General features: G+C 43.7%; 3 protein-coding genes across 4 annotated transcripts; all 3 read left to right on the top strand.

The window, feature by feature from the left end:
- The first annotated feature begins 647 nt into the window (after nucleotides 1-647).
- Nucleotides 648-6,640, top strand: LOC112287766 (clathrin interactor EPSIN 2). Its single transcript, XM_024531140.3, has 12 exons — nucleotides 648-1,033; nucleotides 1,355-1,406; nucleotides 1,859-1,938; nucleotides 2,063-2,141; nucleotides 2,377-2,460; nucleotides 2,631-2,776; nucleotides 3,050-3,460; nucleotides 3,736-3,816; nucleotides 3,946-4,130; nucleotides 4,541-4,779; nucleotides 4,976-5,579; nucleotides 5,805-6,640. The coding sequence occupies exons 1-12, from the start codon at nucleotides 993-995 to the stop codon at nucleotides 6,233-6,235; spliced, it is 2,433 nt and encodes an 810-aa protein (XP_024386908.1). The 5' UTR covers nucleotides 648-992; the 3' UTR covers nucleotides 6,236-6,640.
- A 2,880-nt stretch (nucleotides 6,641-9,520) lies between these two features.
- On the top strand, nucleotides 9,521-12,919 carry LOC112287223 (protein NUCLEAR FUSION DEFECTIVE 4). 2 transcript variants are annotated; one of them, XM_024530023.3, is made up of 3 exons: nucleotides 9,521-10,418; nucleotides 10,852-11,771; nucleotides 12,146-12,919. In XM_024530023.3, exons 1-3 carry the CDS (start codon nucleotides 10,092-10,094, stop codon nucleotides 12,696-12,698), a joined length of 1,800 nt encoding a protein of 599 aa, XP_024385791.1. In that variant the 5' UTR covers nucleotides 9,521-10,091; the 3' UTR covers nucleotides 12,699-12,919. The 2 variants fall into 2 exon arrangements, with proteins under 2 accessions (XP_024385791.1, XP_090109986.1); XM_090253860.1 differs by lacking the exon at nucleotides 12,146-12,919 and having other exon boundaries at nucleotides 9,945-10,418; nucleotides 10,852-11,775.
- A 4,873-nt stretch (nucleotides 12,920-17,792) lies between these two features.
- LOC112287902 (uncharacterized) lies at nucleotides 17,793-23,949 on the top strand. The gene is made up of 19 exons (XM_024531508.3): nucleotides 17,793-18,053; nucleotides 18,193-18,388; nucleotides 18,547-18,618; nucleotides 18,791-18,865; nucleotides 18,970-19,044; nucleotides 19,157-19,306; nucleotides 19,432-19,506; nucleotides 19,733-19,801; nucleotides 19,920-20,063; nucleotides 20,167-20,241; nucleotides 20,349-20,423; nucleotides 20,578-20,736; nucleotides 20,931-21,022; nucleotides 21,202-21,345; nucleotides 21,481-21,599; nucleotides 21,793-22,003; nucleotides 22,155-22,392; nucleotides 22,538-22,688; nucleotides 22,781-23,949. Exons 1-19 carry the CDS (start codon nucleotides 17,945-17,947, stop codon nucleotides 23,222-23,224), a joined length of 2,673 nt encoding a protein of 890 aa, XP_024387276.1. The 5' UTR covers nucleotides 17,793-17,944; the 3' UTR covers nucleotides 23,225-23,949.
- Nucleotides 23,950-24,219: the final 270 nt, after the last annotated feature.

The raw sequence follows: 24,219 nt of genomic DNA on the forward strand, positions 1-24,219 counted from the left end.
AAAAGCATGCGGGACAGCAATGCCACGTTCTGAGCTGGGGGTGAAGGCAAAACGAGGTCAAGACCCAGGAATTCCTGCAGCATGGGTCGTGCCAGGTATCAAACCGATGCATCGCATTGGGTACGAAGATTGCCACAACTACATTCGGTGGCACGATCACGTAGCCGCAGAAGAAAGAAAAACCACAAAAGCGTGACTGGAACTCATTCTAGAGTACGCTACGCAGAATGTATCGCTCAGGTTCACCAAATAGAGTTTGGTGCATGAGTTCGTTTTGTGGTAGACTGCTTCAATTCACCCAACTCCGAGGAGATGAAAGGGGAGCAGCAGAAGAGAATTCCAAGCAGAAGACCGATCCAAGACACACACACGCTTAAAGAGGAAGGAAGCCAGACACACAACCAAACACCCAACGACCTAGCAACGCATCGAAATTTCATGAGCTTGAAAGAAAACCAAAGCCCAACGGTGAAGGGTCCTAGGGGTGACGGTCACGGGTGATCACTCCGCCTCAGAACCTGACCTAGTCCTGGCCCAATGACCAAGCCCCGCACGGTACGACACTACCGAGGAGTCTCGGTCATAGGTCGGGTGGGGGGGGGTGGAGGAATAGAAGCGGCGAGGAGCGCTGTTGCGGTGCAAGCTGGCCATGAAGAATCGCTCCGCCCTCTAGAACCATCACAACTTTGCAGCTTGCGACGGGATCGACTGGGAGCGGTAATGACTGATTCATCGACCTCATTATTGTCGCAACGCATCCGTCGCGGTTTTGGCAGCCCATCCGCACGCCGGACGGAAGGAAGCTTGGGCTGCGTCTTCGGGGATGGAAGTCGGTCTCGACGCGCTTTGAATCCGGTGGAATTTTGGGGTTGTGGTGGTTGCTAGAACACAAAAGGAGGGGGGGAGTTTGTTGGGGAGATTGGTTGTTGTTGTTGTTGTTGTGTGGAGCGGGAAGAAGAGCTTCGTCTGTAGCTGAGCTCGGGTGCGCAGCTATGGATCTGAAGAAAGTGTTTGATCAGACCGTCCGGGAGCTGTAAGTTTTGTGTTCTCGTTCCCTCGAGTTTATTCGTTTGGCCATGGGCGGTTGCGTATCTGACATGAGGTGCATTGTGGAGAGGAGTGCTGATTCGGATTTGTGTGAGTTTCCTGAGAGATTAGTGGGTGAGATGGGCGGTTCTTGGTCGGGTGGGGATTGATGATGCAAGGGATGGCGGACACGGTTTTCGGGGTTTACATAGGTTTAATGGTGGGTTTATTTCACGGAGGAGTGCAATGGGGGGTTGATCTTACTGGAAGGACAGCGGAGGATCTAGAGGAGATGTATGAATGGCTGATTGTTGTTGGATGTGCACAGGAAGCGAGAGGTCAACAAGAAGGTGCTTAAGGTTCCCGAGATTGAAGTGAAGGTAAGGATCTGCTCTCGAAATGAGATGCATGCACCGCCTGTGATGTATGGGTATTACTTATTCAGGTCTCTGGCACGAAGCTCGGTTAGTCCAGTACGAGTTTCAAGGCTTGAATGTTTATTTAGATTCGACAACCATTTCCCATCAATTTGGATTTGTTGAGTCGTTATGAATTGCTGACATACCGTAAGAGAGGTGGTCGTTCTACATGTGGATGTGAATAAGCGTCGCAATGCTACGTTGGCAGAGCTAGCATGCACCTTTTACTGCACTAATTACCTTCTTTTCTACAAGACTAAAAACGAGACATTCAAGGATTCTGCAAGGCAGAGAGAGATAGTGGGCTGTACATCTGTTCTTTTCGAGGTCCATGTAGAGGGGATTTATATGGTACAACACACTTTGGTGATGTTGGATGGGAACGAGGATTGAATTTGTATTCGTTTTCTTAGGTGTTGGAGGCAACCAGCAACGAGCCTTGGGGTCCTCATGGATCGATCATGGGAGACATTGCGCAGGCTTCTCGAAATTAGTATGTTCTTAATCTACTCTTGCGTAACTATGTATTATTTTTAGAACGAATTTTCTTGAGTTTGCATGCCACTCGTCGGACATATTCAAAAACTTAAGCTCTTGTTCTGGTCTGCATTGTGCAGCAATGACTACCAAATGATAATGGCTGTCCTGTACAAACGCCTAAATGACACTGGGAGAAATTGGCGCCATGTGTACAAGGTGATTTAACCTTTTGCCGACCTGAGCAGGAGCATGTTGAGGCTTTTACCTAGTCACCTCGTACTCAGCGACAATTGACTGGCTGGAATTTGCTCAGTCTTCTTTCATTAGAGTATCATGGTGCTTCAGTTTTTTTTTTTTTTTTTTTTTGTTTTGTTTTTTTGTTTTTTTTGAAGGAGTTTTGGCTGGGACGACACTCCAAAAGCTGACCATGTTGAATCCGTGTGTGTGGTAGGCTTTGACAGTTTTGGAATTCTTGATTGCAAATGGCGCAGAGAGGGTCATCGATGAACTTCAAGAGCATACTTATCAGATCCAGGTAGCTGTCTGCAGGAATTTGCAGAGCACTGTTACTTATTTTGACGAATCCCTCTGTTTTCTTTTCACTTTTTTTTTTAGGGGTAACCCACTGTGTCGAAAAAGTGTCAGTCCTAACAGCTTTCTGCATCAGATCCTACAACTAACAAACTATTTTTTTCGTCCTTTCAGACATTGTGCGATTTTCAATACCTAGAGCCAAGTGGCAAGGATCAGGGAATTAATGTACGGAAGAAGGCTCAGACTCTGGTAGCTTTGATCAAAGATAAAGATAGAATCCGAGAAGTGAGAAGCAAGGCGGCTGCCAATCGTGATAAGTATGGTGTCGAGCACTCCTTTTTACTTTTTAAAGTCTTAAACTTCGCTCACCCTCCTCTGTGTTCACTGATGTATTGAATTTTCTCCCCCCTGTTTTTCGTTTCAATATCTTCCGATGCAAACACGAAGAACTTGTATATGATATATCTGATTGTGGATGCCACTGCGCACTAAATGCATTGTAAGTAAGTTGATCGTTTTTGCAAAGCTGCAAACTTCTCAGGTGTTGTAGATTTAACACGCCAATGAATGGATGTGACCCGTGAACTCAGATATCGTGGAGTCTCTAGCACCGGAATAACTCACCGCTCAAGTTCTTATTCAAGCACTAGGGGAAGTTATGGTCATAGGGATGATGAGCGGTATGGAGGAAGCCGTGGGGGAAGAGACGAATATGATTACACTGGGAGGGGCAGTGGCCGAGATGGTGATCGGTATAGGGACGAGGATCCTTACGGAAGAGATAGGGAGCGAAGTAGAGATAGTAGTTACGATGGGCGCGATGCATCTAAAGAGCGTGATGCTTATGGGTCCAGGGCAGGTGATAGTTATTCGTCGAAAGGTGGTGATCGCGATGGTTACGGCTCAAAGGCAGGTGATCGTTATGATAAGTACGAGAGCGGATCTGCAAGTGATCGCGACCGTGAAAGGGGTTACGATGACGACGATAGCTACTCTTCTAGGTGAGAAAAACAGCCCTTACTGGTGATCGAAGATAAGCTTTTTTACACATTTTATCAAACGCTGCTACTCTAATATCGTCTCTGAGGTTTGATGGATGTAGTTCTCGACAGAGCTTATCAGTGCCTTATATTTTGTCGCAGAAGCAATTTTTTGTTTATTAATATCGTCGATTGGAGACTTGCAATAAAGCTATTCCTGATGTGGGCTATGCTTCTTAGCTTTACTGAAATCCTCCTTTTCGTCATTTAATTAGTCTTTCCTATTTTGACTGCAGGAATGGCAAGTCGAAAGGCGGATCTACACCACCTCCTGCTTACGAGGAAGCGGTTCAGAGGCTTGCTTCCGACGTAGATAGGTGATTTAAATATCAAAAAGCAACTTCATTCTGTGGAATGGCCTCAATATCTGTTCTTTGAAGTCTTTCTGGAATGCTGGATGACTTGTCTGTTATCTTAAACGACTAAAAGCGATTACTTGTGCGCAGTAACGAGGGCCAAGGTGTGGCTGCAGCGGTGGCAAAAGCTTTCAGCAGTCAGGAAGAGGCTACTGTGCTCACCGCATCAGAGATCGTGCCAAAACCAAGTGCAAATTGCTCTTTTGATGCAAGCCAAACGGCAGACGATGATTTTGATGATTTTGACCCTCGCGGAACCAGCCACTCAGCTTCTGGTGAGTATTATTTCATCATAATGTTCACAAGTTCTGCAACTAGATTGAATGGGTAGAAAGTAGTTTCCAATGTCCAAGCCCAGATGATCGCATTAGTCTTTGTGTTCAACATGTGAAGCAAGAAAACGGGCTGATTGCATTATTATTTTTTTACTTTTTGTACTTAATTGTTATTTTGAAGAACACCTTGGAGGGGTTGACTCGGGTACACTGTATGTGTCACATTAAGTTGCCGTTCTTCTTAAAGTTGTGGTGACTGCATCCAACGTCGCTCCTTAGTATTCTTTTGGACATCAAGTGAACTTATGGACTATAGCATGATGCTGAGATTTTATTTTATCTTTTATTTCCAAAAACTTTAAAATTAAAATTTGTTTGGATCTCAATTTGAATCCTTGTGGATTTTGTAGCCTCTACAGCAAGTCAGCCAACGGAGAATTTCTTTCCAGAATCAGGAAATCTATCTTTATTCCCCGATTCAACTTCTGCACCCCCTGCACCTCCTGCACAAGCACAACTTCCTCCAGCAGCGCAAAAAAGTTTAGGTGGCCTTGAAGACCTATTCGGTGGTAGTTTTGATGTAGCTCCTGTTTCAACTTCTGTTACCACTCCCGCCCCAGCGCCTCCCAATTTCTTCTCGAACAACGCGGTAGCTATTACTGGGGTTTTAAATTGTGAATTTTTCTGTTTTATTGTTTGTGTACTTCCTGTTTTACTTATTGACGTGATGCACTCATTTCTCATAAATACCCATATTGCAAGAATTCCTCATTTGAGTATTACCACTTTCATCAGGTTACGTAGATCTGGTTTGCGCTTACTTGTACATCTATCTGGTGATGCAGGTGCAAGCAAATGATTTGTTTGGAGATTCATTTTCTGTGACTCCTTCTAGTGCATCTGATGGGTTCGGAGCTTCAGCTTTTCAATCCACTCCAGCTTCTGCTGCCCCTGCAGTAGCTTCGGACCCGTTTGGTGGATCGTCGTTCCAACTGGGCCCTCCACCCCCACCCCCTCCTGTTTATCAACCGCCAGCTGCCCCTGCTAGCAACTTCGGAAATAACTCCTTCCAGAGTCATGGTGCACCAGGAGTGCCCAATGGTTTGAATGCAAATATGTTCGGGCACCCATCGACTCCATTTGACCCGGCTACTAACAACAATGGATTTTCTCATATATCCGGGCAAAGCTTTGGCAACAACCAGAGTTTCCCTCGAAATCAATCGTTCAGCGGCATGACCCAAGCATCCAGTGTAAATCAATCCTATTATGGAGCCTCACAGAATATGGGTGGCATAAATAGATCCGCTTCAGCGCCACAAGAATTACAGCACTTGGAACAACCACCAAAACCACAGCAACCAGCTAGAAAGGAATTCGGACCAGTGAAGTCTGCCATTTGGGGAGACACACTTAGCATGGGCCTTGTTGATCTCAACATCGCAGGACGTGAGCACTCTTACTCTTGTTCAATCTCACTCTAATTTTGTCTGGTTTTCTTACGTCCATGTGGGTCAAAACCAGTTTCATCCTTGTCATTTTTTTCCTCTCGGTGGCTGCCATATGGAGATCCTGTTATCTTTTCCTTCACTAACCTCTCTTTTCTGTTGTCACTAGTTGGATTTGTATTTCACACCATTTCTTGCAACTGATAAGGATTATTTCGTTGTGCAGCGAAAGTAAATCCTCTAAACGACCTCGGAATTCAGTTGACAGACCCTACTCTAAAGAACGAGCTTTGGGGTGCCGACAACCCGAAGCAAGCCCAAAAAAAGCCTGCATCGTCATCTGGGATGGGGATGGGACAGCCTATGGGTAAAGCTATGGGATCCGGCACTGGCCTTGGTAGAGCAGGGGCCAGTGGACTACCTCCTCCTATGCCTGCGACCACAATGGCAAGACCAGGTATGGGCATGGGTCCTCAACAGGCTGGTGCCATGAACTTCAACATGGGCATGGGCATGGGCATGGGTTCTAATATAGGCATTTCGCCGGGCATGAGTATGGGTCCTCAGATGGGAACGGGTATGAACCAGATGGGATCAATGTTACATATGGGTATGGGAGGCTACCCAAACCAACAGCAACAGTATGGCTATAGGTAAATTGCGGTTTTGTAAATAACCAAAGTTTTCTTTTTCTTTTTCTTTTTTCTCTATTTTTTTTTTCTTTTTTTTAAAGAAATTAGTTTAGTGTTGTTTGTTATGCAGAGCTTACTGGTGTAGTTGCTAGTGATAGCCACGATTGCCTCAGCTGATAGTTAGTAAAGCTAGGGTTCTCGCCCGGAAGGGCAATTCTTCATTGCAAGGCGTCTTTTGAACATGTCTTCTGTTGTCCAGTAAAACGCTTTGGCAAAATTTAACCCCTGATTCCATAGTCCATTGCGGTGGACATGTATTTGTCTTTACAGGACCAGTTACGGTATGGACCACTGGTCATTAGTTGACATTTCCACATCCGTCTTACAGATTGCTTTCTTACATATTTTAATAAACTACTAGTACCTTGTACAGAGTGTTGTTGTTGTTGTTGTTGTTGTTTTTTTTTTTTTTTTTGATTCCAGCTTTCATGCGTCCGTGCCTACATGCCGACATTCTTGGTCAGATCCAGCTCTTGTGTTGTGGTGGTCTTTGTTACTATCACTTTCTTTCCTTACCACTCTCACTGGTGGCTTTTTGAATTCCCTTTCGTCAGCTCAGTAAATTCTGATTATATCCCAGGCACAATTCCTGGTCATTCTCTTTATTGGTTCTGAGAATCCATTCAAGTTGTGAGGCTTCAGTTGCACCCACTTGCGAAGAATAATCGGTAATCATCCGAAAGTTGTTCTGTACAATATTCTTCATGCAACTAGCTTTGGTTCAGCGAAAGCCGCTATCTGCTGGCTATAGAAAAACTGGAAGGGGCAGCTACCTCCTCGACTAGAGCAACAGATCATGAACTGCACTTCGTGAGTTTTATGAATAATTGACTGTGAGTTTTATGCATTATCGATTGTGAGTGTTATTCGTGATTCATAGTTCCATTCATCACCACTTACGCCACCAAAGTTGAACAAAGTCCACACCGAATGAATGGAAAGTGACAGAGATGCTTTTCAGTGAGGCACCATTACAAAGGGTATCTTGACACTCAAGCATATGGTGAAACAATCATTTAGATGTACCCATGTTACGCAATCATGCATGAAGCAGATTACTGATACCCAAAAAAAAATCAAGAACAAAAAAACAAAGTAATAAATTCCACAAAGGTCATGGTAGAAAGTGAACAAAATACTTAACTCCAACTCCACTTTTTGTGATTTCCTAACCCTACAAAGGAGCAACAACCACACACCATTCATTAAGAAGCGAACTTTCCAGTCAAGTCAAGCCAAGTCAGCCACATGAACTGCCCTTCTGAGGCTTCTGGGCAGCCCGTCAAAGTGGCGAAAAATCTTTGCCGGATCCTTTTTGAGGCAAATAGAACCGAAGGGGATTAAGACCCTCTAAAATAAAAGAATGCCAAAAGTGGATATTAATACTTTGGTATGTTTGAATGTATATGTGTATGTACCTCATTCACATTAAAAACAATACAATACCATTTTGGAACTCTACTAAGTGTTCACGTGAAATGGGTTGAAGTGTTGTCTAAATTGGGTCACCCTAAAAAGTGCTAAATCAAACAGCAAAAAGCTCAAAGGAAAAAACAAAAGGAAAAACAAAAGGAAAAACAAAAAAAAAAGTTTAAAATAAATGAACAGTAATTAGCAAACACCTTAATGTGATGCCACTTGTCGCACACTGCAATCTGACGTGGTCTCGTTACGTGGAGCCCTATCACGCTTTACCCCCAACACAGCTGAGCTGGATTGCTTCCTGGTTCGCCAAGTGTCCTTCTTTTGAAGGCTTAGATTTTTATTTGAATATTTTATTTTATATTGTTGACTTGGTTGGGCTGCTCAGTGCCTCACCAACACAAGAGGCATGAATCGCATTCAATGTATGGAGTTTAATTAGGGTTTCAATTTCGGGAGTTAATATGGTGCGAGGTTTTGGAGATGAAACTAAATGTAATTTTAGGGGAACTTTTTCATGTGTCTGAATGTCAAGTGGGCGCGTGGGTTTAGAGGGAAAAAGTTTTAAAAAAGTAAAAGAAGAAGGAATAAAATCCTGTTTTCACACTTGTATTGTATCAAATCGTTATTGGGTGGACAGCTATTGTATCATTTGAAAACACTTTTAATACAAGTTTATATACTACAATTCATTTTTATTTAACAAGTTGTAAGCACGATTTACGAAAAAAACACTTGTAAATGAAAGTCAATATAAAGGACCATTTAAGATATTTGTGTATGACAATGAATATAAAGTTGATTAAATCCATTGTGTCTAAGAGTTATTTGCATTTAGAATTCTGTACTCTCAATTTAAGTACTTTATGAGCAAAAGTTATGATGGAACTCGAGAACGAAGGGGTCCAAAAGGCTTAACAATAATGATAATAATAATAAAATAATATGGGTTGTCTTTAGAGTGAAGAGTCACACGCACAATTGGAAATATGAGAGCCCTTTTGTATGCCATGTAACCAACAAAAAGGCTTCTCTATTTCCGTGCCCCCATCATTCAAATCCCCAAAAAGGATTCCCATTTATATCGTTAAGCCACGCGGCACATCAAATTATGCCATCTGGCCGACACAAGTGGCAGTGAATTCGATGAGCTGGCCAGGCACCCGAGCTGACTTGGCACAGGCCTTGGTTCATAGCCTTTTGTGTGAAAAATGTTGACAGTGTATTGGGCGTTGTCTCTTGCGGCGTAACCAAACCAGGTTAGGTTCGGAGTAACCCTATTTAAGGGAGGGGGACTCAAGTACTGCGAAAGTACAAAACAGGGGAGCCACTTACCACCACCGCTTTTTTTCGAAACACTTGCGATGGGTACCGCCCATGTTATCGCCCGTGTGAACGAAGCCTTTTCTTAGAACCATGTCGGTCTCGCCCGCTGAGCCGCGAGAGAATATGGGGGCATTATTGGGATCGACGATCCACAAATTAGGCAACAAGTCACGGTTGCGCTTCCACTACAACAAGGGGAGGGGGAATCTGTCTCGATGATTCTGGATGGATCAATGCATGGTTGCTCTAGAAGATGGTCGCTGTTACCCAGAATATTCCTCTTACACCTCCCCTTCCAGACAGGCGGTTTTGTTAGGTGAGGCTTACAAAAAGTGTGGCCGTCAATTCTCATCACTATTGTGTTGAGTTTAGTGCATTGATTGGATGAATGGTGCGCGGGAATTGTGACGGAGGATGGTTTTGAGGGGCTTCTTGCAGTTTCCGTTAGAAGAGCAGGGGACCCTCATTCCAAGTCTCCGACCGTTTTCCATTCCCCAACTGCACCACCCTCATGCATTTGGACTCGTAATCTCCAGAGCTGGAAATGGTCTGCGTTCACTAAGGAAAAGTGTTTCTGGGGCCATGGTCTTCTCACGTGAAAGGGAGAGAGAAGTCAAAGAAAAATCATCTGCCGCCCCCTTGCGAGGGGAACCTGGGCGTGGAACTGAGGGGTTCGTTAGAGAAGAGTAGCTTGAGTCTGCCAGCAATCAGGCTGCTACTCGTTGCGGCAGAATCGTAGAGGCCATCGTATCAATCCCTGGCTGACTCGTCATTGCCTCTGGTTCACTTCGAAGCTTGAGATATCAACTTTTCTCCCATTGATCTTTATCCACACTCATGGTCGGCGTCGTTACCAACTCGTTTATTTCAGGCTTGGACTTTTCTTTTTTGGGTACTTTTACTTTAGTGAGGCAATTGATCGTAACGTGAGAGATTTATAGCTTCGCCGAGGTGCGATGTTGTTATGATTCTTGAGGGCGGCGAATTCGGAGCGTGTCGCGGAACTTGGAGGTTGGGGTGAGTAGGGGTGAGTGGTAGTGTGTTTGAGCGAGTGAGAGTTGCGGGAAGGTGCAATGGTTGACTCGAGGTATACGCGGATTAGCAGGAAATGGGTTGGATTTGTGACAGCAATATGGGTGCAATCCATAGCGGGGAACAACTACACATTCGCCAATTACTCTCAGGAGCTTAAATCCGTGATGCACTACAACCAGGTGCAGCTCAACAATTTGGGAGTGGCGAAAGACGTGGGGAAGTCGTTCGGGTTGTTTGCGGGCTTGCTGGCGGATCGTCTCCCCACCTGGCTCATACTGTTGATAGGTGCTGTTGAGGGCGCTGTCGGCTATGGTACGCAGTACCTCGTCGTGAGTCAGACTATCAGACCTCCGTCCTATTGGCAGGTGTGTAAATATTTGGCTCCACTCTTGGCTCAGACTTTTCTTTCAACATGGTTAAGAAAACATATGTCTCAGTCCATGTTATCGATTGTGGTCTTGAGACGAATGTGAGATGCGACCTCGGATGCTGCTGTTTCTGACAAATGCACCTCATTCTGCTATCGTTTTTTGAGGGTAACAGGACGTTGAGGAGTAGATATTTGATTCTTCTGGAAGGTTTTATGCTGTGGTTCTTGAATATGTTGAGTTTGTTGTTTTTGTTGTTGGTGTTGTCGTTATTGTGATGAGATGCTTGTGTGGATGGAAGAAAATAAGACGTTTATGAGAGTACAACTGTGATTTGGAGCCACCATCATTGTTATTTTCGCTGCTAAGTATGCCATGAACATGAGGTTTAAATGCTGAGGTGCGGTTTTGTGTGGGGCTTCTATCGCAGATGTGCGTCGTTTTGTGCATGGGAGGTAACAGCACCACTTGGATGAACACTGCTGTTCTCGTGACGTGCATGCGCAATTTTCCTCGAAGCCGTGGGACAGTTACCGGAACGCTCAAGGGATACATCGGCTTGAGCACTGCCATTTTCACGCAGCTCTGCACAGCGCTCTTCACAAGTGAGGCGTCATCGTTTCTGCTCCTACTTACCATCCTGCCCGCGATCGTATGCTGCTCTGCCATCATCTTCCTGACCGAAGTCCCAGCATCTGCCAGCCATGACGAAGACGTGGAGGAGCAGGCTGGGTTCACGATTATCAATTGGATCTCTCTCGCGCTCGCCCTGTACCTCCTCACCTTCACCGTGCTGGAGTTTTTCTTCCCCCTATCATCATTGCAGTTTAAGTTGTTCGCGGTGGTGCTTCTGCTCTTCCTAATTGCTCCGCTGGTGGTTCCTCTCAAGCTTATTCTCCGTATTTACAATGACGATAAATCTTCCCCCGTGAGTCCCGACGCCACCGCAATCACGAAGCCTCTTCTGGAGGAAACATCAGACAACGTGGTACCTCAAACAGACGCATCTCAAGGTGTTCTTACACAAGTAGAGAAGGGCAGCAGAGCCGACTCAAAACTGGACGCTACAACCGCTGACGATCGTGAGGTGTCGAAGAGCGTCGAAGAATATAAGTTTCCATCCCTTGGTGAAGACCACAACCTGACAGAAGCATTATTGACGATTGAGTTCTGGTTGCTTTTTTTCACATTTCTATGCGGTATTGGTACCGGCATCACGGCTATCAACAACTTGGGTCAGATTGGAGAGGCTCAGGGATTCGCAGACGTCTCTATCTTCATCTCGCTTATCAGCATTTGGGGCTTCTTCGGTCGTGTCGGTGCTGGTGCTGTCTCCGAGTACTACGTCAAGTAAGTCTCCCTATCCCTTCTATTAAGAATTCTTCATGCGAGACTGTTTGATCCCCAGAGTTATCTTCGTCTTTCACCTTGTTGTAACCTAGTTTCATTGAACCCAGACGGTTAGTTGAAACGGATCCAAAGTATATCCAATTTGATAGGACCCTTAGTCCTCAACTCGGACCGTTCTCCTTAAATTTAACAGTATTCAACCTGGTATTGAAATTTGTTGTTGAGTTCATTTGTTTCCTTAAAGTTTGGTATAGCGTTTTTGGTTTGGGAAAGTTCATGGTCAAGTAGGATGCGCGGGCGAATTTTTACGGTGGTTGCAAGCTATTTTGTTGTAATTAATCAAATTCTAATTTGAATTGTTGGTGAATTTGCAGAAAGGCAGCCATTCCTCGCCCATTGTGGATGGCGATCTCGCAAATTTTCCTCCTCATGGGTTACATTATGTTCGCCATGGCAGCCCCAGGCTCTCTCTACGTGGGCTCCATCGTAGTGGGGATTTGCTACGGCGTGCACATCTCTATCACTGTGCCAACAGCATCTGAGCTTTTCGGCTTGAAGCACTTCGGCATGTTGTACAACTTTCTCATCCTAAACATTCCCCTGGGGTCCTTCCTCTTCTCCGGCATGCTAGCCGGCTGGTTGTACGATAGGGAAGCCTCCAAAGTGCCTCATCTCTCTACCATCTTGGTTAAGAAAATATTCTCGACTGCAGCAGATTTTGTAGCGCTGGGAGAGTCGGTTGATCCGCCCAAGTGCGTTGGCTCCCACTGCTTTCGGTCGGTGTTCATCGTCATGGCCGGTATGTGCGCATTTGGCATCTTACTTAACGTGGTCTTGATTTTGCGGATTCGGCCCTTGTACCAAGATTTATATGGACCTAATGGTTCAGTAGAGAGGAAGAGGAGGATGCAGCCGAAGTCAAGGTAATCGGACAATGTAGAATTACGCAGCTGCGTCGTTGTGTTTAGAGTAGGGAGTACGTAGGAATAAGCTTAGAGCCTGCAATTCGATTTGAAGAATAGTCGCGATTAAGATGAAGCATTTCTGTACAATATTCCACAGAATTCCGGACTCGGAAGGATATGTATGTCCCAGAATACAATGCCCCGTTCAACCCAAATTTTTGGAACGGAGAACATGACAGTGCACATTGAGACGCTCTTTTTCTTGCGGATGACTTCTCATAGAATTAAAGTTGCACCCTGCTAATGCATCTGCATCAAACGGCCTGTCTATTCGACCAGCACACTCTTCTATCAGATGCTCTTTGAAGGGTAGTATGCCAAAGAATATGGCATGAAGCATTGTTCCCGTGGAGAATGCTCCCACACTCCAAATTGCCTCAGGCACGCCTTCTTCCCTTGCATACAATTGAAGCGTTCGGCAGCCATTGCCCTGCTTTGAGAAAAAGCAACACATACCGAGCACCGACCTGCCCTAGTACTTACACGCAACGTTGAAACGATGTCCACGCTTAATGTCAAAAAAAGTTTCGTAGATTCCTAGACACGTCCAAACGAACCTCGGAGTCTTGAATCACTTTGTGAATATTAGTGATTCGAAACTGCGGCAGTAAGGAAGTTTTATGTAATATATGTCAAAGCCATGGCATCTAACGCATTCACAATCCGATCGACTTTGCAATCAGAAGCTTCTCTTGAAGATTGGAAGTCATCATCGGAGAGCAAGCTCGAGATTTTTCAGCTTGCTTGATTGATCTTCGTCACGATTACCGCTCTCTGATATCAGATACCTGAAAAGATTGTGTCAATTGTCTCGATAGAAGACAATTGACTTACTTCTCACACTGGATTGAGAGGTTGATTTGCGGAGACACTATGGATTAAACTTCCATGCTGCCACATGCAATCGGGAAAGTACTTTTTGTGACGCATATTCACATTAGCAGCTGAAAACCCTAGAATTTTACCTTAAATGAGTAGCTTCGATTCAAATGCGATCGAAATCCAGAGAAGGACAATCAATCCTCTCAAGATCACACCTTCAATGTCGAATCGAATGCAGAGTCTGGTTGATCACGACGATGTTGAAAGCCTGCCGTGGGCGGTGAATTGAACTCATGTGCCGTAACTGAAAAGGGTGGAGAAAATTATCACAAGAGTCGTTGCTAAGAAATTAGGTTTTTCATTGTTTTCAAATTTATTTTTTGTGATTAGTGTTAAGAAGTGCGTACAAATATAGCTGTAAATTGTTTAGTGTAAAAGTGGTGCTAAGTGGAAGCATGAGGAAAAACAAATGATGATTGGTAATTTTCAAGACAGCTGTTGTAGGTTTTTTCTTAATGTGGTTTTAGTTTGAAAGCTTGAAACCTGACAGTATTCTTCAGACTAAAAGTAGTTAATAATCGTTTAAACAATCAAAGTCTGATCCAACTGTAGAAATCAATTAAATCACTCATGGCTTCCTTTCTCTTGGAATCCAACTGCCGGGATGTGCTTGTAATTTTGAACAGCAATTTCACAAGTTCAGTGAGCGTGAGTTCACAGAGAGATCATGAGTTTTATCACTTAGATGGTGAGTATCCTGCATGTAGCATTACTATTTATTGCACCAATTAATCGGTCACTAGTGTGCCATAGCCACGATGATTGATGTAAAGGCTTCAAACACATTGAACTGTTCCAACTACTCACAGAAGTCTGTACGTTCGACAGCTTTCGGTGCAGTTTTGGCACATTTGATTCTCTCTAGTGGCCAAATAGAGATGATGATTCATGTGGGATCTGTTTGGATTGACAAACGTCTGAAACTCTAATTCGAATCGACCTGATGTGTATAAATGTGATGGTGTGGAACAGATTTGTCCTTCTTCACTTTTACACATCGCACTCTTCATTTAACGCTCTGCGCTTCTCGCTCATACTCTACCACTAATTTGGTAAAGATCTTGATCACTTCATCTGATTTCATGAGTTTGACCAGAGTGACTTGCGGGAATTGTTGAGTGCAAAAACATCTGCCGTTTGTTCTCAAGAACAATTTTTTTGATCATTCACATCTCCTCCGTAGTCTCGACAGAGTAAGCAACTGGTCGTACTGAATTAGCCATACGTTGACAAACAATCATGCGGTTCATAGTTACTTTGAGGTGGTTTCATAGTACACTTCGCCACCGTTTGCTGTGACTTTCTGCTTCGTTCTTAATATCTTGCGACTTAATTGATGCAGCAAATTATGTCTCGTCTCGTCTCGTCTCGTCAAGTCGTCGGTACCAGCGTCATTTGAATCGTCACAACGATGAGATAGTAAGCGACGTGCATCCACTGGAGCTGACACAAGATGAGCGCTGATCATTTCCAGACGAACAGAACATCTGTGATGTACCTTGTCTGGTGCGCAAAGATCGACGACGTCAATGACTTGCAGTCAATGCGACATGAGGCAAAGTGATCTACGGTCCTGGGAAAATTTATGTTCACGGTTCTCCAAAAGTTTGAGGGGCAGTGGATGAGGTTCATTTTGACAGAGCGCCTCGGCCCATCCTTACTCCAGGAGGCCGTAATGACATGCAAGTCATCTTCCAAGATTCGAAAATTAGTTTCTCTGTCACTGTCGCAATTTGCATTGAAAGATTAACTGATAGATCCTTCTTCCGAGGTTTGCTTTCATCACTTTCTAGCCTGTTCTTGAAAATAACTCGCATTGACCACTCTTGTCGGGAAATTATGTAAAAGATATAGTCACAGCTTCATAAACAAGTATTTTTTCTCCTACTTCCATGCAGTAAGTATCTCGAGCTATTTCGGTTACAAAATTACATTTTAGGGTATCAAGCATCACTCTTGATAATCAACAGTTGATGGGTTTGTTGGTACGTGTTACCATGTTGCGTCAACATCGTTGAAGCTAGGCATCGAGCTGGAATCTGTTTTGAATAAGGTATCATTGATGAATAAGAGAATGTCCTATGTCTTCCAGATTTACCGACAAGTTCTCTACATTCTGTGAATGCGACGCAGAGCTCTGTTTCTTCGACGTCATGGCGTAGACTCTGAAATCATGCAGTCTAACGCAAGTTGCACATTCCGTGGACACCATCCAGTGTTCATGATGGTTATTTCAATTGTCCAGATACTTCATCGTGTATAGATGTAATTAGACTGTACTTTTATATTCATCAAAATATACATCAGACTCTTTACTCAACAACAGCTTCAATCGTTCAGTTATGATCCATATTGGACATGAAAAGGTGTCAAACTACACGCTGTGGGTAAATCTAACTTCGTTTTGCCATGCCTACCCCTCAGAATGATATAATCGTGTGAGAAAATTGTTGAAAGTAATGGTTCACGGTCATTCATTTGTGAATTGCCAAACTTTTTGCAAATTTGACAGGTCACTTCTCTGAGGCCAGAGTATAAATGTTGGCGTTCACAACGTCAATGAAAGTCACGGCATGTGGTGATTAGAATGGTTGTTACTGACTACGCTGACTGGTCAGCAAGTGATCGACACACACGCTGAGCACTGGCAAGTTGATCGGTGGGCCCGAAGCCCCAAAAATTACAGTCGCTTTCAAAAGCAATGCGTGAGGGTCACCTTTCACATCCAAGTTCCAATGAATCTGCTGTGTAAGTTCCGTGCCGTCCTCTCATTGAACTCAATCAGTCTGCATGAATCTCGGCCACAGTGTAGACTCCAGCGACCACTTGGTACTCTGACAACTCGTCGCAGACAACGGGGATAAACAGTGTGCTTGCATTGTGACGAAACGCTTCACTCATCACACTGAATCTCACGGCATGGAAATCGTGTTCTAGAATCTATACATGCCTTTTGCCACGCCTAAGCCGTGCGTTTTGCCACACTGAAACTTTCCATTCCTTTGGCAGGTGCAGAAGAGGTAAGACTGAATAGTTATCCCAGAGCGGTAAATGTGAATGAACGTTTACTTAATTCAAGATGCTAGAAACTAAGGTGCTTGTGGTAAGGGACTGCATTGACGTGGGTTTGATGTGAGTGAATTTCTGAGTTAAAAGTCTTTGAATTGGAGGTAATTGCACCTCATTTTGAAACAAAGTATCTACACCCGAGTTCATCAAGTGTGGACCCGTGAATTTCCAGTATGTACGTTAATCCATCTTCCTTGGTACGTGCTCGTGGATTCTTTGCCCCTCGTAGTATATATGGTGGGACATTCTCGTAAATTGCATAGCCTGGCAATTGGCTCCGTCGGCGACCTTTTCCTGTCTTGACGACGTCAAAGTCTAGTAAACTGGAGGTAAAGCTCCAACTTCACCCGCTTCGAGGTAGTATCTGATTCACCGTAGGTTAGGAATAACGAGCACAATGAAGCGTTAATGATTGTCCCAGAATCCGGTGTTGTCGGTAAGGGACTCTCTTGATGCACCCCAGATTGGTTCAGTAATCGTAACCTCATTATTAGTTAATTCTTTGAATGTGGTGATGAGGCCTAGAGGTTCTTCACTACAGCCAATTCCCGACAAATCATACTCAGCGTTTGAAATACATGGGTTTTGTGGTATTCGATAATTTTTGCAGATTTATTGAAGTGAATTTTAAGAATATTCTTCCGCGATCTACAGCTTGGAATTCGGCCGGCATCTGGAGAATTAAGTCTGACTCGAGTAAGGGCTGCAGCACTACAGTTGCAGAGTATGTGCGTCCTTCGGCAGCCTCAGCGATTTCTGCATGTTATATGATGGATCAAAACCATAATGTTGAAAATTATGTCTAAGTATCTGCTCCTGATGGGTTTGGTACCCTGAAGTGGCTGGAAATCTTTAGTCAGCTCTCTGGCGGAACATGTGTTCGGTCAACTTCAAAAACCGATCACCTGCATAGAGTGGACTTCGGAGCATTATCCTGCGATTCACATGACAGTTGGCGTCAGGTTTTCTACTTCGAGGAATTTGACAACTTCCTGAAAGATTAGCTCCAACCCACCTCCCTTGAGGAAGAGACCAGGACTCAATGCAGAGGATTACAGACAAAACTCGGACACCAACCCTTTTCAGCATATTCTTCTGATTGGAAAATGATTGATGGGCGTCGTAGGATGTGTAGTATATTGGTGGGAGTGATGTTCGTATCTACGCTTTCAGAATTTTCGTCACGATCTTTGTGTTGCCTTCAATCTCTTCATGTAGAGCATTTAGTTTATTCTAGACTGCGAAGCTCGCAGCAAGATGGAGAAACGCACAACTGCTGTGAAGGTTCTGCTGGGTCTGTTATGCCTTCACCTTTGCAGTAGCTCGGTCGCTGCTGAGGATCAGAATGAGTACAATACAACCGATTGTAAGTCGCTGAGTAAAGCCGCTGAATGCAAAGGTTCAACAGATTTTCGGTGTCTCTTGCAGCTTTGTTGTGTGCACGAGCAAGAGATCACATCGCATAGTCACACACACTGATGACGCTTCCTATTACTTAACTGCAGTGTATGCGATGGAGCAACTTTGGGGCGAATGGAACAAGACCAATCCAGATTTTGATACCAACTTAGCAGGATGGAATGACCATGCCGCTATGCAACCGCCGTGCAAACCGAGCAGTCCATGGCGAGGAGTTTCTTGCAACGCCAAGCAGATATCCATGTCTGACGGAAACGCATGGAAGTTTGAGATCGTTGGCCTGTAAGAATTTTTCTTTTCAAACGTCGTGGGCACTTCTAGGAGGTTAAGCAAGTTGTACATAAGTTTTCTTTAATATGTCTTCTTTGATTGAAGGGGAGGCTTGAAATACATAATGCGGCTACTATTGGTTGCTACGTTTCTCATGATATGGATTACAGGGCGCTGCGGAACGCCGAAATTGTTGGCTCTTTGCCGCCGGCCATTGGAAATCTCACCAACCTCGTCACCTTGTGAGTTGGGAACGACTAACCCTGGGCTGCATATGTTCATAAGCATCTTACTCTGCGGTGTGGAGTGCAACAAGTCACCCTGTCATTTCCAAGGAGTTTAATATGTAGAGTGCACACATGGGGTTTATATTGCCCCCTTAGCTTCTGTTGAGCTGGTTGTTGCGCTTTGCAGAACCCTAACGGAGAATCGGGGACTTACTGGTGCCATCCCGGAAGAACTCGGCAACTTGAAAAGCTTGTTTGAACTGTAAGCCACTTAAATGTTGAGCTTCATTGTCCTGTTCACTAACTGCAGTCGTACTGGTTACTACTATTGTGTCTGTTTGGCTCCTAACATTACAAAATTTGCAGAGATCTTCATGGAAATGGCTTCACTGGATACATACCTAGGTTCTTCTACGACGCGTTTGGGTTCCTTCAAGCAATGTAAGTCTAGAGCTTTTTCATAACAATACAAGAAACATATCATGTGCAGATTGTTTAGAAATCGGCGCGAATTCAAATATTATATAATTAAACATTATCAATGATTGTGCAGTGACTTGAGTGACAATCAATTGAAGGGCCAGCTTCCGGAAAACAACAACTTCTCGTTCCGTACCATTCAAACGATGAATGTCTCCAAGAACCTGTTCTCTGGGTCCATACCTCCCAAGTTTCTGCTCTATCTTAAAAACCTAGTTTCTGCGTAAGAATGTCACTTCAGATTCAAGCTGTATACATCAAAACTTCAAAGATTAATTGTTCGATATTTTTTTATCAGTTTTACAATGTGAAACGAGCAGTCTGTTTATTTTGTGACATTATTTGCAGGGATTTGTCCCACAATGAATTCACTGGTGCCCTCCCAACGTTGGTGTCTCCGAACCAAACTAAGATTCTAGAGCTGTAAGTATGCTGGATTTTTTAAAATCAATGTCAGAAACTCGGTGCCTCATGGCCGTAGGTTTCTATTAAGTTTCGTTTACATTTGGCATGACTGATAATATCGGCAGAGCGGTGGTGACCAGTTGATAGAAGAGTCAGCATTAATCGTAAATTTGGTTTCTGGGATGAGATCTTGTGCATCATTGCGAGGGTCTGAAATCTAATGTGTTAAATTTCGATGCTTTAGTGACTTCTCAGACAACAAACTCAATGGGTCTTTTCCAACAATGTCGGGGCTCAAAACGATTCGGACCTTGTGAGTCGACTCTCCACCTCATGAATAATTGTCATATTGTAATATCGTGTTGCTTTGTCACCTTGTTTCTATCACATCGGCCCCAGAAATGAAGAGTTAACTGTGATATCTTCTGCAGCAATGCGAGTGGGAACCTGCTCTCCGGAAAACTTGATACAGCCTTGTTGTTCAACATCTCCTCGTTAACAAAGCTGGACCTTTCAAGGAATCGATTCACAGGCGCCATTCCTAATTTAACCTCCTTAACCAAATTGGAATATTTGTAAGTTCATTTGACGAGCTCTGTATCCGAACCTCTTCAATTGCTCAAATGAGTCCGCTGGGTGGGAGATGGTTTTTCAATCCTGCTATTCTCTTGTATGCAGAGATCTGAGCTACAACAATTTCACACCTGGGCCAGTTCCTGATTGGATTGGCAAACTCAAGAGCCTTCACACGTTGTGAGTTTCTCCAATCCAGTCAAATGTCAATAGAAGATTTCATGGTATCTTTGAGGGCTTTGTTTTTATTGAATTTGATATGCTCCTAACAATCATGGTGTCACCAGGAAGCTGCAAGGAGTCTCCCTCACTGGAGATGTTCCTTGGTCTGTCCTAGCTGGTTCCGAGAGCTTGACGACTTTGTAAGATTTCAACGCGTTCTCAATTTTCGTCATGCAGTAGGTACTATGCACCAAAAACAAGGATGAAAACTACCTTAATGCCAATAGACTGCTTTCATTCCTTATGCACATGAAAAACTCTAGGCTCATGTGAAACATTTGAAACTATTTGCAGACTTCTGGACTTCAACGATTTGAAAGGGACTCTAGACATTAGTCGCATACTCGCTGCGCCTAACCTTAGCCGGAAAATTCAGATAATTAGCCTAAGAAACAACTCCATCTCGCATGTTGCTTATTCTGGTCACATTAACGACCTCAACGTCAAATTCAAGTGAGTTCATACATCACCCGAGGGTTTGTTATATGTGTTCGTCAATGGATTTTTTTGGCATCGGTTAAATTGGAGATGGTATGAAGAGTGGAACGAACAGGAAATGAATCAATTGTGGACCGTATCAAAATATTTACAGGCATCTCAGTAGTTAACCCTTGCTAACGGATAATTTGACACTTCAATTCACGCAGTCTCTCAGGCAATCCATATTGTGACTTGGCCGTGAACCAAGACGACGACGACTTAACACGTTGTGTTTGTCAGCAGACATGCTTTTATACTGGTAACATTTATATCCCAACAAGCCTACACACGCAGCTTGCAGTGCATCTTTGGTTTGAGAGATTCTGATTCCAACTCACAAATTAAGAATTTTATCAACTCTTAGAACTGGTCATTTAATTAAACTTAGATGCCACATTTATACTTAGGCATTTACCAGTGTGATTTTCCAAATGGCAGGAAATATAAAGAATAACAAGAATGTCATTATCATTGCGACAGTTGTCAGCGGATTTGTTACTGTGTTTGTGAGTCTGGTCTCCATTGCTCTATTTTGCCAGAGCAGGAGAGAGCGGAAGAAGCTTATATGCGAAGCTAACCAAAGTACAGTTTCTTCCAAAAATTATCCTTCTGGCTTTTCTGGGACTCTATTTGTACACAATCTTGTCGTTCAGTAGCTACTAGGACACAGAAGTTTCTGTTTACTAACCGACTTGTGAGTGATGTCACTGATTGCAGAATTTGCGGATTATGAAGTTAAGCCCACTATATATACCTACAGTGAGATTCGAGCTTCTACTGGAGATTTCCATCCAGAAATGAGGCTTGGAAGTGGACATTACGGTGCGGTTTACAAGGTATGCTCACTGGCCAGCCGTTGACACTTAATTCCATAGCGTTGCTTTTCCCCCGCAATTGGAGACGTTGCAAGAATTGGTGTAATCGTTAATTTGCATTTAAACCAAGCGCTTGAAGGTGGGTATATGTATGGGCAGGATGACGAGGGAAAAGATTTTAATGCTATAACCTCTCATGTTATCATGTCTGCAGGGTACATTTCCAAACGGAACTCAAGTTGCAGTGAAGCAACTGTTTACTAAGTCCCAACAAACCCTACATGACTTCCTTAACGAGATTGTTCTCGTTGCAGCTGTCAAGCACCGCAACCTTGTTAAACTGAAAGGATGTTGTATTGGTAAACATGAGTATCTCCTGGTGCATGAGTATGTGGAACTGGGCGATTTGGAGCAATTGTTATTCGGTGAGTTGCTCTTCGAAAACAATCAGCAGTAATACATTCCTTCTTTTGGAAAGTAATTTTTGTGTCATGTCTTTGTTGTTCTGAAATTCTTTACTATTTTTTTAATTTTTAATTTTTTTTTGTGGTATATACATATCTATCATTTGTACAGAGAATTCGCATAACGTCAACATGTGCTGGGCTGTGCGGCGAAATATATGCCTTGGAGTGGGTCACGGGATCCATTACCTGCATTCTTTAACTCAACCGAGAATCATTCACCGCGATATCAAAGCAAGTAACATTCTGCTGGACAAGAATCTTGAACCGAAAATTGCAGATTTTGGTTTAGCTTTATTGTTTCCTGTTGAACAAAGCAACGTTTTGACTATACATATCGCTGGCACTAGGTGAGCACTTGAGCAAATCAGCTTGATATTGACCTTATACCTCAAGAATTATAAGTAGTACTGTTTTGGACTGTCCGATTTGCTCAATCTACTTCACACTTGAATCTCCCTCCCTCTCATGAAACTGCGGGCGTTTCATTTGCAGAGGATATTTAGCCCCAGAGTACGCAACTCTGGGACAATTAAGTGAGAAAGTTGATGTCTACAGCTTCGGGGTTCTGATTCTTGAAATTGTGAGCGGAAGACGCAACATCGACTCCAAGTTGCCAGAGGACCGCGTCTATCTTCTGGAATGGGTGAGTAAAATGACTACGGATCTCTCAATTCGTGCAGCAGAAGTGGACTCTTCTTAAATTTTAGTGCTGACTAACGGGAGCTGTGTTGCCAGGCGTGGAAGTTACGCGACGGAAACAGACTTCTCCAACTCTTAGACCCGAAGCTCACTCTTCAAGTCCACGAAGAAGTGGAGGTGCTAAGGATCCTCAACATAGCCTTCCTGTGCTTGCATATATCAGCTGAGAAGCGCCCCACCATGGCCCGTGTGGTAGCCATGATGCAAGGTGACATGGACGCAGAAATTTCAGAGCTAACACAGCTTCGAGAAGAGAGCCGCTTGGACAAGAGGTTTGAATCGATCGTTCCTGACTTCAGCACACTCCCCCATAACTTTCCCTCTAGCTCAAGCATCATATCTTTACCCTCCAGCAGCACTATACTAAGCAGGGACTCTACGATGTATACAAACTCCACTCCCTCTGCTTCCAGTAATAGCGTGCTTTTAGGTGCGACCAGATCTACGATTGACATACCTGGTGCTGAGAAGACCACATGACCCAACTCGTAAGAATTTTTGGTTGTCATTGAATCACCCATCCAAGTGAGTTGTTACGGAGGTTGGACTTGATGTCAGTTTTGATAGTTAGGCATTTGCAATGAACCTCAAGAGTTGTTAACACTGGATCACATGCAGAAACTAGAGCCAACTGGGTTCAATTCACAATTCGAGAAGGATGGTGATCTTCAAGTGGGGTCTGTAGCCATCTGCTTGCTCTGTGCACAAGCAAGAGTAGCAAATGGATTACTGTCTAATTCTTCCACCCTCAAATTTGACTCTTTTCTCATCTTCTCTCCCATCAGCTTGTACTCGAGATCGCACCCCAGGGGTTTTTTGACTCAGTTCATGAAGTGAGGATTTCTTGTGCTTCTCCCTTGATGGAATTTGTTTCATCGGCACTTAGTGAGAATACTTTTTCTTTAGATTGTTCACTACCTTGTCCACTCAAAACTCTGCAGGAAGTGAGACTCTGCAGGGACAGTGGTTGTGGTTGAGCTTGAGTCCCTTTGCTTCCATCACCAGGCAAAGGTCCAACGCCAACCCTCCATAGCTGCAAATTAGCGAAGCCTTCTTAAGGACGTGCAGTCGATTTGGCCATCTGTGAATACTATCTTTCCTTCATGCTCACAAGTAACAAAGATTTTCATTTTATTCTGAAAAGAACTTTATATCAAAATTATTATAAATAAATTATCAACTAAGATATTGAAGTTTTGCTATCATCAAATAGAAACACAGCATTCATCAGTACTTTCATTATACTTTCATTTCTCAGTTTTAAATGTTTTTGCTGTATTCTGAACTCTTTTTTAGGTGGAAATTATCCTTGTTCTTGTTTTACGGTAAATATTACGATATCTTTCAATGCAGTTTCCATTCCTTAGTAAATTATCTAGCATCTTAAACCTCTTCATAAATTATAGCATTTACTGAGACATACCTTGTCGTATCCCTAAGAATGTCTCTTCCTCTTGTGATCTTATTTTTAATCA

The sequence above is a fragment of the Physcomitrium patens genome, chromosome 10, assembly GCF_059467195.1.
Source record: "Physcomitrium patens ecotype Gransden chromosome 10, ASM5946719v1, whole genome shotgun sequence".
Classification (NCBI taxonomy): domain Eukaryota; kingdom Viridiplantae; phylum Streptophyta; class Bryopsida; order Funariales; family Funariaceae; genus Physcomitrium; species Physcomitrium patens.

Excerpts from the sequence above, each read along its gene's own strand:
- LOC112287902 (XM_024531508.3), top strand. The coding sequence starts at position 17,945 with ATGGAGAAACGCACAACTGCTGTGAAGGTTCTGCTGGGTCTGTTATGC. Across the intron at positions 18,389-18,546 it reads AAGTTTGAGATCGTTGGCCT|GGCGCTGCGGAACGCCGAAA; the intron begins GTAAGAATTTTT and ends TATGGATTACAG. Across the intron at positions 22,689-22,780 it reads GCGTCTATCTTCTGGAATGG|GCGTGGAAGTTACGCGACGG; the intron begins GTGAGTAAAATG and ends CTGTGTTGCCAG.
- LOC112287223 (XM_024530023.3), top strand. The coding sequence starts at position 10,092 with ATGGTTGACTCGAGGTATACGCGGATTAGCAGGAAATGGGTTGGATTT. Across the intron at positions 10,419-10,851 it reads GACCTCCGTCCTATTGGCAG|ATGTGCGTCGTTTTGTGCAT; the intron begins GTGTGTAAATAT and ends CTTCTATCGCAG. Across the intron at positions 11,772-12,145 it reads GTCTCCGAGTACTACGTCAA|AAAGGCAGCCATTCCTCGCC; the intron begins GTAAGTCTCCCT and ends GTGAATTTGCAG.
- LOC112287766 (XM_024531140.3), top strand. The coding sequence starts at position 993 with ATGGATCTGAAGAAAGTGTTTGATCAGACCGTCCGGGAGCT. Across the intron at positions 3,461-3,735 it reads GACGATAGCTACTCTTCTAG|GAATGGCAAGTCGAAAGGCG; the intron begins GTGAGAAAAACA and ends TTTTGACTGCAG. Across the intron at positions 3,817-3,945 it reads CTTGCTTCCGACGTAGATAG|TAACGAGGGCCAAGGTGTGG; the intron begins GTGATTTAAATA and ends ACTTGTGCGCAG.